The sequence below is a fragment of the Nannobrachium achirus genome, assembly GCF_963921795.1.
Source record: "Nannobrachium achirus genome assembly, chromosome: 16".
NCBI classification, from domain to species: Eukaryota; Metazoa; Chordata; class Actinopteri; order Myctophiformes; family Myctophidae; genus Nannobrachium; species Nannobrachium achirus.
Genome location: NC_137823.1, coordinates 1,316,216 through 1,330,208, shown reverse-complemented (window position 1 = coordinate 1,330,208; position 13,993 = coordinate 1,316,216). Strand labels below are relative to the sequence as shown.

The 13,993-nt window shown below is 41.5% G+C and overlaps 1 protein-coding gene across 1 annotated transcript; it reads left to right on the top strand.

Annotated features, from left to right (window-relative positions):
* Positions 1-228: 228 nt before the first annotated feature.
* On the top strand, positions 229-12,398 carry LOC308300341 (cysteine-rich venom protein-like; the record flags this gene model as incomplete). The annotated part of the gene is made up of 4 exons (XM_080744157.1): positions 229-345; positions 954-1,048; positions 10,816-10,898; positions 12,271-12,398. 4 exons carry the CDS (start codon positions 229-231, stop codon positions 12,396-12,398), a joined length of 423 nt encoding a protein of 140 aa, XP_080600283.1.
* Positions 12,399-13,993: the final 1,595 nt, after the last annotated feature.

Below are 13,993 nucleotides of genomic sequence, written 5' to 3'. Positions count from 1 at the left end.
TGTCTGAACGCACAAAATGCTGTGTGAATACTCGGGCCAAAAGATCGGATTTGACAACCAAATCGGATTTGGGCTGGATTTGACTGCAGTCTAAATCCGGCCTAAAGGTCTCTCTCTCTCTCTCTCTCTGTACAGCCAGTGGATGTAAAGGTCTCTCTCTCTCTCTCTCTCTCTCTCTCTCTCTCTCTCTCTCTCTCTCTAGCCAGTGGATGTGGGGAGAACATTTTCATGGCTGATTCGAAGTTGCCATGGGAGTCCGCGGTCCAGTCCTGGCATAGCGAGGTGAAGAACTTCCGCTATGGCGAGGGATCCTTAAACAATGAAGTGGTCGGACACTTCACACAGGTACAGTCATGCAGGGACGTGCTGGCCATTGGGAAAAGCGGGACAACTCCCGAACGGCTGGTTCATTCCCGGCCGGTCCAGGCCGGCCATTAGGAAAATGGCCGGCCTGGAGATACGAGGTTTCGTTCCATTCCGGGGGCTGGGCGGCCAACAAAGTAAATCGTCACTGTCGGGCAGAAACCTCGTATCTCCAAGTTTCAAATGTGTACATTTTTTTCGCAAAGCAAAGCCCTGCTTCATCATACAAGGCCGTTGCACAAAAGTAGTGAAAACAACCGATCTACAATCGGCTGTTTTCACTAGTTTAAATCATTTTTTAAATGATAAATACAAAACAAACGGTTTTGGACATACAAGGTTTCCACCCAACAACGACAAAATATAACTCATGTAATTGGCCCACTGGCTTATCTGAAATGACAAATCTTTGAGTAGCAGCAGCGCTATAGAGAGAGATCTCTATAGCGCGCAATGAGGGCTTACAACTCTTTTTCCCGCATGTCCCTGCAGTCATGTTTGCACGTGTTGCTAACATGTCAAAATGTTTCAGTTGCTGAGGTGATGCTGCACTAGGAGCTGAGTTGTGTTGTGTGTGCATGCATGTACAGGAGGTGTGGTACAGCTCCAACCAGGTGGGATGTGGCCTGGCCTACTGTCCCAACGCCAAGGCCAAATACTTCTATGTGTGTCAGTACTGCCCAGCGTAAGTATAAATATTTCTACGTGTGACAGTCAGGGGCGTCAATTGGGTATGGCCGGGGTATGCAGCTGCCATACCCTGGGTCCAGGGGGGAAAATAAAAGTTACTTTTAACTCTTTTACCGCTTCGGACGTTCGCGTTCGCCCCAATTTTGAACCCAGCTCGCTGCCAATACCGCGGCTCGTTCTTTTTTACCTTGTTTGATGACTGTAAGCTGATGAGGGGTCGCGCAGGTATGTACAGTAAAAACATCTCCCGTAATGCTGCTTTCAAATCTCCACCACACATAAACATCAATGATGTCCAATTCACTTCCTGGCTGTTCTCTGTGGACCTGATCTAGATTATGCATTTCTATGCTCTGACCGACGGCAAGCGGAGCGGCCCAATTCACACCTATTTGGGTGAGGGCATAAGGCTGCCCTCTGCCGCCAGCTTGGCTAAAGTACACACATAAAAAATAAAGAAAATAAAGAAAATCTTTTGAAAATAATGAATACATATTTTTTTATAACATCGCAAAGGTAAGCTGCTTTTTGCTGTCACCAGCCCCAATAAATAAATAATACATCTGGCAGTAGAATTGTTAAATATGAATGAATGTCTCTTTCTCTATCTGTGCTGCTTATTATGTTGTTAAATTAAATAACTACAAATCCAAAATTTAACAAAATGGTCACTTTAACAAGGTATTATAATTATATTCTCCACACTTCTCCCCATCTTGACAGAATGGTATATAATCCCAGGTTCCGCAGCTCAGCTGCACAGGTGCAATGCATTATTGTTAATTGTGGCACGTTTACTAACATGCCAACTTTAGCTGCACTTGAACAACCGTTCCAGGCTGCCATATCCAGCCCAAGAAACCATAGAAACAGGGGGAAAATAGAATGTACTTCTTAAAATAAATGTAGCCTATCATGCCTGTTGCTATGGTATGGCAACATGACTGGTATCTTGCACGCGCGCGAAGACACCAGTCATGTTACCATACCTTAGCTTTTTCTGAACTGATGCCACTGACTTCTATGTGTGACAGTACTGCCCACTGTATAAATACTTCTGTGTGTGACAGTAATGCCCAGCGTAAGTATAAATACTTCTATGTGTGACAGTACTGCCCAATGTAAGTATAAATCCGTCTACTGTCCATCTACACTGCTGGTTCCCTTTGGTTCTGTCTGTAAAAAAATAAAAAAAGAACATTTTAATATTGTTAAAATTGTTAATATTAAGTTAATTATTTTCTGTAATTTAATGAACAAAAATACATATCTTAAAAATATGACAACATTAGACACTTTAAAAAAGTATTTATAATACGGAAACGTCAACCTTCTGAAGTCAGAGTTGCTTGAATTCCAGTGTGACGTTTCTGCAGATGATTTCGGATGCTATGGCATCTGCTGCTTTTTCACACAATATTCTATTTTTATGTTTTAGTTGGATCTGTATATCGAATGAATGAATGAATGAATGAATGAATGAATGAATGAATGAATATTTTATTTCCGTGTCTGGACAATATTTGACCCATCCCATATGGGATTATCGGACACATCAAATACATACTGTACATGTAAACAAAAACAGACATTGCAGTGCAAATTCCGCCAACAGCTAAATACAAAGAATACAGTACCTTACAGAAGTGAGTACGCCCCTCCCATCCCTGCAAACACTCAAACATCTGCAGAGATGAGAGGGGTGCACCCACCCCTGCGATACACTACATCATTCTCCATATGGCCTGCGCATAGCACAAAAGTCAACATTAACCTCCTATCCCACGCTTTAAAGAGATATATCTGTACACAGCCAGAGCAAACATACAAACACAAGTGGAGTCTTTCACCCTTTACACCAGCACATCGGAGACATCTCACTGAGAAGGTCCAAAACACATGCCGTATAAAACAGTGTTTCCCAAACTTTTTAGCTCGTGACCCAAAAGAGAAATGAGATGTTTGCCTTGGACCCAAACTAGTGAAAATAGCAGATCTACAAGCTCATAACGCGTTGCTTCGCGCCGCGTTGGAAGCTTGTAGATCTGCCACAAATGGGTCCCGACCCAGTGCTTGGGAACCAGTGGTATAAAACTATAACGGTGTTCGGCCCTACCGAACCCACTTTGGACAATGGAAACGACGGCACAAGTAGGCGGTGCGGTGTGGTGCGTCGCCATGGTAACCCAGCAAAATATTTGATGATGTGTCCTACATTGATCATAATGTTTAATATTTGATGATGTATCCTACATTGCAGCGATCATAATGTTTAATATGATGTATCCTACATTACAGTGATCATAATGTTTAATATGATGTATCCTACATTGCAGTGATCATAGTGTTTAATATGATGTATCCTACATTGCAGCGATCATAATGTTTAATATGATTGCGACCGTCAGGGAGCAGTTTACTATGAAAACCTCCACCGGCCGTCCGTCCGTCCGTCGGTCGGTCGGTCGGTCGGTCACACGTCACACGTCACACGTCACACCTTTGCCCTGCTCATATCTCCGCATCAGTATATAGGGCTTGTTTGTTTATTGTATGACATCACGCCACATCATCAGCTGTGGACTCTGTGATGTCATCGTATCGCATCAGTATATAGGGCTTGTTTGTTTATTGTATGACATCACGCCACATCATCAGCTGTGGACTCTGTGATGTCATCGTATCTCCATATATGGCCATCTCCGTATATGGAGATATAAGTCGTCCATGCCCAAGTATGGGCTGGTGAGGTCAGACTTTGTGTGATGTGTAGGTTATCTCCATATATGGAGATTCAACATTCCAGGCAATGCTCTCTTCCCTGGTGAGAATTGCCCCTTTATTGCGACCGTGAGGTCGCAGTTTAGTATGAAAACCTCCACCGGCCGTCCGTCCGTCCGTCCGTCGGTCGGTCGGTCGGTCGGTCACACCGGTCACATCGGTCACAACCACGTCACACCTTTGCCCTGCTCATATTACGATGACATCACAGAGTCCACAGCTGATGATGTGGCGTGATGTCATACAATACACAAACAAGCCCTATATAAAGGGGCAATTCTCACCAGGGAAGAGAGCATTCCCCACTAGCTGAGTATCTTAAGATGGTTGGATGTGATGATAAGCTATAAGCTTAGTTGATCCTGGCGAAGCAACCATGTTTTTTTTACCCTAGCAACCAACTGTTTACCATAGCAACCATTTTTTTACCCTAGTCTAGTTGTACAAAGTAATCAAAGAATGGGTTGACTGGTAGGCTGGTTGACTGCTTTATCTGTGGAGAGTGTATGTCACTGAGAGTCCTTTTATAGCGATTGAAATCATGATGAGGTCACGATGAGTCATCTATGCCCAAATATAGATTTCTAGGTCAGATGGCCCATGGAGTTTGTGATGTCAAACCTAGCAACCCAATATAAACAAACCTGATGTCAGACCTGAAGTATCCTTTTATACCCATATATGGAGATACAGAGATCTCCATATATGGGCATATTAGAAAGCCCATATATGGGCATATACGGATGACATCAGGGATATCCATATATGGGCATAAAAGGGACAAGGGCTTACAGTTAAGAGATCTCCATATATGGGCATATCAGAAAGCCCATATATGTTCATATACTGATGACATCAGGAATATCCATATATGGGCATAAAAGGGACAAGGACTTACAGTTAAGAGATCTCCATATATGGGCATAAAGGGACAAGGACTGTTACAGTAGATATAGAGATGTCCATATATGGGCATAAATGAACAAGGACTGACAAACACTGAGATCTCCATATAACCTATGGGAATATAAGGGACGAGTACAATGCGTAGCATTGTGACCTTGTAGACCTATTTTCTAAATATTGTTGTACATTAAAAACTTGAAATGGGTCGTTCTGCATAGTACTTGGGATTTGTTGATGTAAATGTTCACATAGAGTGTAATAATTGGTAAAACAAACTTTTGGCCTATTTGTGGAGATAAGCGACCAACGGTCGCTTATCTCCCGATTAGGGAGTCTTACTGGTATAGGGCTTGTTTGTGTATTGTATGACATCACGCCACATCATCAGCTGTGGACTCTGTGATGTCATCGTATCTCCATATATGGCCATCTCCATATATGGAGATATAAGTCGTCCATGCCCAAGTATGGGCTGGTGAGGTCAGACTTTGTGTGATGCGTAGGTTATCTCCATATATGGAGATTCAACATTCCAGGTGTAACTATGGCTACCCGTATGACGTGAGAGGTGGAGGTTGTGATATTTGTGGAGATAAGCGACCAACGGTCGCTTATCTCCCGATTAGGGAGTCTTACTGGTGTATCCTACATTACAGTGATCATAATGTTTAATTGCGACCGTCAGGGAGCAGTTTACTATGAAAACCTCCACCGGCCGTCCGTCCGTCCGTCGGTCGGTCGGTCGGTCGGTCACACGTCACACGTCACACCTTTGCCCTGCTCATATCTCCGCATCAGTATATAGGGCTTGTTTGTTTATTGTATGACATCACGCCACATCATCAGCTGTGGACTCTGTGATGTCATCGTATCGCATCAGTATATAGGGCTTGTTTGTTTATTGTATGACATCACGCCACATCATCAGCTGTGGACTCTGTGATGTCATCGTATCTCCATATATGGCCATCTCCGTATATGGAGATATAAGTCGTCCATGCCCAAGTATGGGCTGGTGAGGTCAGACTTTGTGTGATGCGTAGGTTATCTCCATATATGGAGATTCAACATTCCAGGCAATGCTCTCTTCCCTGGTGAGAATTGCCCCTTTATATAGGGCTTGTTTGTGTATTGTATGACATCACGCCACATCATCAGCTGTGGACTCTGTGATGTCATCGTATCTCCATATATGGCCATCTCCGTATATGGAGATATAAGTCGTCCATGCCCAAGTATGGGCTGGTGAGGTCAGACTTTGTGTGATGCGTAGGTTATCTCCATATATGGAGATTCAACATTCCAGGTGTAACTATGGCTACCCGTATGACGTGAGAGGTGGAGGTTGTGATATTTGTGGAGATAAGCGACCAACGGTCGCTTATCTCCCGATTAGGGAGTCTTACTGGTTGCGGCCGGAGGTCGCAGTTTAGATGCGACCGTCAGGGAGCAGTTTACTATGAAAACCTCCACCGGCCGTCCGTCGGTCGGTCGGTCGGTCGGTCGGTCGGTCGGTCACACGTCACACGTCACACCTTTGCCCTGCTCATATCTCCGCATCAGTATATAGGGCTTGTTTGTTTATTGTATGACATCACGCCACATCATCAGCTGTGGACTCTGTGATGTCATCGTATCGCATCAGTATATAGGGCTTGTTTGTTTATTGTATGACATCACGCCACATCATCAGCTGTGGACTCTGTGATGTCATCGTATCTCCATATATGGCCATCTCCGTATATGGAGATATAAGTCGTCCATGCCCAAGTATGGGCTGGTGAGGTCAGACTTTGTGTGATGCGTAGGTTATCTCCATATATGGAGATTCAACATTCCAGGCAATGCTCTCTTCCCTGGTGAGAATTGCCCCTTTATATAGGGCTTGTTTGTGTATTGTATGACATCACGCCACATCATCAGCTGTGGACTCTGTGATGTCATCGTATCTCCATATATGGCCATCTCCGTATATGGAGATATAAGTCGTCCATGCCCAAGTATGGGCTGGTGAGGTCAGACTTTGTGTGATGCGTAGGTTATCTCCATATATGGAGATTCAACATTCCAGGTGTAACTATGGCTACCCGTATGACGTGAGAGGTGTAGGTTGTGATATTTGTGGAGATAAGCGACCAACGGTCGCTTATCTCCCGATTAGGGAGTCTTACTGGTATGATGTATCCTACATTGCAGTGATCATAGTTTTTAATATGATGTATCCTACATTGCAGTGATCATAATGTTTAATATGATGTATCCTACATTGCAGTGATCATAATGTTTAATATGATGTATCCTACATTGCAGTGATCATAATGTTTAATGATGTATCCTACATTGCAGTGATCATAATGTTTAATATGATGTATCCTACATTGCAGCGATCATAATGTTTAATATGATGTTTCCTACATTGCAGCGATCATAATGTTTAATATGATGTATCCTACATTGCAGTGATCATAATGTTTAATATGATGTATCCTACATTGCAGTGATCATAGTGTTTAATATGATGTATCCTACATTGCAGTGATCATAGTGTTTAATATGATGTATCCTACATTGCAGTGATCATAGTGTTTAATATGATGTATCCTACATTGCAGTGATCATAATGTTTAATATGATCTATCCTACATTGCAGTGATCATAATGTTTAATATGATGTATCCTACATTGCAGTGATCATAATGTTTAATATGATCTATCCTACATTGCAGTGATCATAATGTTTAATATGATGTATCCTACATTGCAGTGATCATAATGTTTAATATGATGTATCCTACATTGCAGTGATCATAATGTTTAATATGATGTATCCTACATTGCAGTGATCATAGTGTTTAATATGATGTATCCTACATTGCAGTGATCATAGTGTTTAATATGATGTATCCTACATTGCAGTGATCATAATGTTTAATATGATGTATCCTACATTGCAGTGATCATAGTGTTTAATATGATGTATCCTACATTGCAGTGATCATAGTGTTTAATATGATGTATCCTACATTGCAGTGATCATAATGTTTAATATGATGTATCCTACATTGCAGTGATCATAATGTTTAATATGATGTATCCTACATTGCAGTGATCATAATGTTTAATATGATGTATCCTACATTGCAGTGATCATAATGTTTAATATGATGTATCCTACATTGCAGTGATCATAGTGTTTAATATGATGTATCCTACATTGCAGTGATCATAGTGTTTAATATGATGTATCCTACATTGCAGTGATCATAGTGTTTAATATGATGTATCCTACATTGCAGTGATCATAATGTTTAATATGATGTATCCTACATTGCAGTGATCATAGTGTTTAATATGATGTATCCTACATTGCAGTGATCATAATGTTTAATATGATGTATCCTACATTGCAGTGATCATAGTGTTTAATATGATGTATCCTACATTGCAGTGATCATAATGTTTAATATGATGTATCCTACATTGCAGTGATCATAATGTTTAATATGATGTATCCTACATTGCAGTGATCATAGTGTTTAATATGATGTATCCTACATTGCAGTGATCATAATGTTTAATATGATGTATCCTACATTGCAGTGATCATAATGTTTAATATGATGTATCCTACATTGCAGTGATCATAATGTTTAATATGATGTATCCTACATTGCAGTGATCATAATGTTTAATATGATGTATCCTACATTACAGTGATCATAGTGTTTAATATGATGTATCCTACATTGCAGTGATCATAGTGTTTAATATGATGTATCCTACATTGCAGTGATCATAGTGTTTAATATGATGTATCCTACATTACAGTGATCAGTGTTAAATATGATGTATCCTACATTGCAGTGATCATAATGTTTAATATGATGTATCCTACATTGCAGTGATCATAATGTTTAATATGATGTATCCTACATTGCAGTGATCATAGTGTTAAATATGATGTATCCTACATTGCAGTGATCATAGTGTTTAATATGATGTATCCTACATTGCAGTGATCATAATGTTTAATATGATGTATCCTACATTGCAGTGATCATAATGTTTAATATTTGATGATGTGTCCTACATCAGAGGTCTTCAACGTTTTCAGGCCAAGGACCCCTTAGTTGAGACAGAGATGAAGCAGGGACCCCCACAACATTTTCATAGATTCCATATAGTTTCACCATTTGACAGCACAATCATCAGTGTATTTTGGATTCATGTCAATTTGTGTTTTCAGATATTTAACCTCTTGAACCGTCAATACTTAATAAACTTGACCTTTCACTCTGTACTTAGTCTGCTCTTTTTCCCCTCATTAGCAAAAAATAGCTGATCTACAAGCTCACAACGCCTCACAGCACGAGGCGTTGTGAGCTTGTAGATCTGCTATTTTTGGCTAAAGTTCTCAGAATCTGGTTAAGAATCTGGCTAAAAAGGAGATTTTCATTTTTTCTTTCTATCACACAAAGATTTGGAGGACCCCCTGTAGTAACTCTGAGGACCCCCTAGGGGTCCCGGACCCCCTGTTGAAGACCCCTGTCCTACATTGATCATAATGTTTAATATTTGATGATGTGTCCTGCAGTGATCATAATGTTTAATATTTGATGATGTGTCCTATATTGATCATAATGTTTAATATTTGATGATGTGTCCTATATTGATCATAATGTTTAATATTTGATGATGTGTCCTACATTGATCATAATGTTTAATATTTGATGATGTGTCCTACATTGATCATAATGTTTAATATTTGATGATGTGTCCTACATTGCAGTGATCATAATGTGTAATATTTGATGATGTATCCTACATTGCAGTGATCATAATGTGTAATATTTGATGATGTGTCCTACATTGCAGTGATTATAATGTTTAAAAGGATCCCTGGCTAATACGACAAATATGCCTTAATACATTATAATTGTCCTCTATAACCACAATGTAAAATTAAAAACACCTTAAATATTTTATTTCTCCTAGAAATAGCTAATCTTTCACTCAATAGGGGAGATGCCTGTCGCAAGTTACGTTTGTTTTTATTTTCACATGCATGCCATAAATTCCATAGGGATAGACCACATATGGTTTTATGACATCATCAACTTGCAACAGGCATTTCTAGAAGAAATAAAATATTTAAGGTGTTTTTAATTTTACATTGTAGTTATAGAGGATAATTGCGACCGTAGGTCGCAGTTACTTGCACTCCTATACTATCCAAACCTCCACCGGCCGTCCGTCTGTCCCTCCCTCCCTCCGTCTGTCCGTCACGTCACTCGTCACACGTCACACTTTTGCTCTGCTCATATCTCCGCAACCGCTGCCCCGATCCATGCCAGATTTTGCACACCCCCTCCACTGCAGGACCCCCTCCACTGCAGCTCACATAAAATGCCTTAACTCGGGCTAGGAGCGACCGGGAGAGCCGGGGCCGGTACCTATTCGGCCGCCTCAGCGGCGCGGAGACCCCACCCCTCATTTCTCACATGGCCCTCTTCTAGCGCCACCATGAGGCCGATTCTTGCAAAACAAATTTTTGGACACTGCTCCTACAATTTTTGCCCTAAAATCACGCAAATCGGTACACAGTATGTCTACACTCATGTCATCAACTTGGATCTGTCCCATATAGCGCCACCTTCAGGCCGATTTTTTAAAACACATTTTTGGACACTGCTCCTACAATCTTTGCCCTAAAATCACGCAAATCACTACACAGTATGTCTACACTCATCTTAGCGCCACCTTCAGGCCGATTTTTTAAAACACATTTTTGGACACCTACAGATTTTGCCCTAAAATCACGCAAATCGCACAGTATCTCTACAGTCATGTAATCAAAACGCATCTGTCCCATCTAGCGCCACCATCAGGACTATTTTGGAAAAACACATTTTTGGTGTAATACGGTCGCTTATCTCCCGATTAGGGAGTCTTACTGGTTATAATGTATTAATAATATGTGTTGTATTAGCCAGGGATCCCTTTAATATTTGATGATGTATCCTACATTGCAGTGATCATAATGTTTAATATTTGATGATGTGTTCTACATTGCAGAGGTAACTACCAGTTCAGACGCCCCTACAAGTCTGGGCAATCTTGTGGTGACTGTCCCAACGCCTGTGATGACGGGCTGTGCAGTAAGTGACCATATATTTCTACCAATTTTACTGTGAAGGACTTTAATGATGTGATGTGCAGTGGTTAAGAAACCAAGTAGCCTACACAGTGTGGAGTTTGCATGTTCTCCCTGTGTCCCCTAGGGCAGGGGTTTTCAAAGTGGGTGACGGGGCACCCTGGGGTGCCGTGACAGCAGTCCAGATAATTTGATAATATTTGGAATTTATTTGCACACTTATATTTAGTATCATTTTAAACTTGAAGTACAAAGTTATTTTCAGTCAGTTCTAACCAAAATGGCTATTATCTCAACGTTTTCCTCGCAACATAATCACTAAAATATTGTCACTGTCTGCAGAAACCTTGTATCTCCAAGTTTCAAATGTGTACGTCTTTTGCCCAGCTTCATCATACAAGACCGTCGCACAAAACTAGTGAAAACAGCCGATCTACACACACACAGTGCGTGTAGATCTGCTGTTTTCACTAGTTTAGTACATTTTATAGATGATAAATACAAAACGAACGGTTTTGGACGTACAAGGTTTCCACCCGACAACGACGATATGCTATAAATATAAGGTGCTGGGAGTGAAAATTATAATGTAGGGGTGCCTCGGATTAAAAAAATATTTATGGGGTGCCCTGAGACAAAAAAAAGTTTGGGAACCCCTGCCCTAGGGTAGGTACCCTCACAAAAAATAAAAAAATAAAACATGCAGTAATCCTGGTCTCTATACTGCCTCCCCATGGCCAGCCGGGGCACCTGATGGAGGGGAAAGGAACGGGTGGGAATAACGTGTTTCTTTCACGTGTTATGTCCCACCGGGGAAACCCTGTCAGGTGATAAGAAGCAGCTTGGACTCCTCGTGCATCGCAGGAAGCATGAGCTCAGTTCGGGGCTCTCCTCAGGTTGGCAGAGGGAGAGCAGCGCCCACGATTACAGCTTAGCAATTGACACTGGGTTAAAAAATTGGGTTACAAAAGAATTGTGGGATAAAAAATCTGCCTGATGGTGGCGCTGTGTGGGACAGATCCATGTTGATGAGATGAGTGTCGACATACTGTGTACCGATTTGCGTGATTTTAGGGCAAAATGTGTAGGAGCAGTGTCCATAAATGTGTTTTGCAAGAACCGGCCTCATGGTGGCGCTAGAAGAGGGCCATGTGAGAATTGTTGGAGGTTGTGGTTTGGCAGGCAAGGAGTGTGTGTGCGAAATTTGGCTTGGATCGGGGCAACGGTTGCGGAGATATGAGCAGGGGAAAAGTGTGATGTGTGACGTGTGACTGACTGACAGACTGACAGCTGGTGGAGGTTTTGATAGTAACTGCGACCTGACGGTCGCAATTATGAATTAACTCTCTCTTTCTCTCTCTCTCTCTCTCTCTCAGCCAACCCATGTCCCTTTCATGACACCTTCAGTAACTGTCCTGACCTGACCAATCAGTGGGGCTGCGGCAACCCCATAGTCGCAGGCTGGTGCCCCGCCTCCTGCCATTGCACCAATAAGATCATCTAAACGCCCGCCCACACGTCCCGCCTCCTGCAAATGCACCAATGAGATCGAATGAACATCCGTCCACTGATTGACCAGCCAACTGCAAGAAAACACATCTCAATGAACATGATTGAATCCACATTGAACGCCGTTCCTTGTGCAAACCCATGGTTTTTGCGACCGCAAGGTCGCAGTTACTATCAAAAGCTCCACTGTCTGTCTGTCTGTCTGTCAGTCAGTCAGTCTGTCCGTCACACGTCACGTCACACTTTTGCCCGACTCATATCTCCGCCACCTGCCAAACCACAACCTCCACCCCTCATTTCTCACATGGCCCTCTTCTAGCGCCACCATGAGGCCGATTCTTGCAAAACACATTTTTGGACACTGCTCCTACTGATTTTGCCCTAAAATCAGGCAAAGTGGTACACAGTATCTCTAAAGTCATGTCACCAACATGGATCTGTCCCATTTCCCATATTCCCTCCTTGTGTGCCCTGTGTATGCGACCTGACGGTCGCTTATCCGATTAGGGAGTCTTACTGGTAATACTGTATATACATAATCTATGTATATCCAATGGAAATATGACTCCTCTGTGCTTTTAGAAAATAAAGCAACGTTTTAAATTATGACACTTAATTTTCTATTTTTCCGTTTCCCTGTTCAGACCAGTTGTGGACAAAGTACTCAGCTCTTGTGCTTGGGTCAAAGTATAGATACTCGTACTAAAAAATACTGGAGTACTGTCATGTATGGCTAAAAGCCTCAGAGAGACTCTGTGTGCAAATCTTTGACACAAATTAGTCCATGGGCATGTTATCATTAACTTTACATTACAGGGAAAAAAAGCAAAAAAATAATCTGCTTTAAGTACCATTATGAGGGGTCAAACTAGGGTTTTTTCATGATTCTAAATCCATTGCAAGCATCTGTTTTGCACAATAAACATTCCTTGGGCTAAAAAACGGCCCCACAAGACTATGGTATAGTGATGAAAAGTGATGAGTCATCACTTTTCACACTTTTGTGGGGGCCGTTTTAGCCCAATGAATGTTTTTTATGCAAAACGGATGTTTGCAATGGATTTAGAATCATGAAAAACCCCTAGTTTGACCCCTCATATGCTACTTAAAGCAGATTAATGTTTTGCATTTTTTTTCCTGTATAGTAAAGTTAATGGGACACCAACTCTAGCGGCTGATAACACCAATTTAGCTGTGTCTCAGAAAGGGTTATCATACCAAATTATAATCTACAGATATAGAGCTTTTCAAAAATGCATGATAACCTTTGCCACCTTTCCGATACCGACATCTCGTATGGCCCATGGACTAAATAGGCACACATAATCTAAATAGGCACACATAATCTCAAATTCTTCATATTCCATTCCAATTGGCTATGATGGTTATTGCAACCAAGCCTGGTGGAGACCTGCGCACCAAGGAGCGTGCATTTCCTATTATGTTGCAGACATTTGCGTCCAAACTTTCTAGTTTTCAAGATTTCAAGTTTATTGTCAACATCACACGTTTACAGGTGTAAAAGGGTGGGAAATCTATTCTTTTTGGGGATATTTTGGTCATAAACAAAAACAAACTAGGGCATTCACC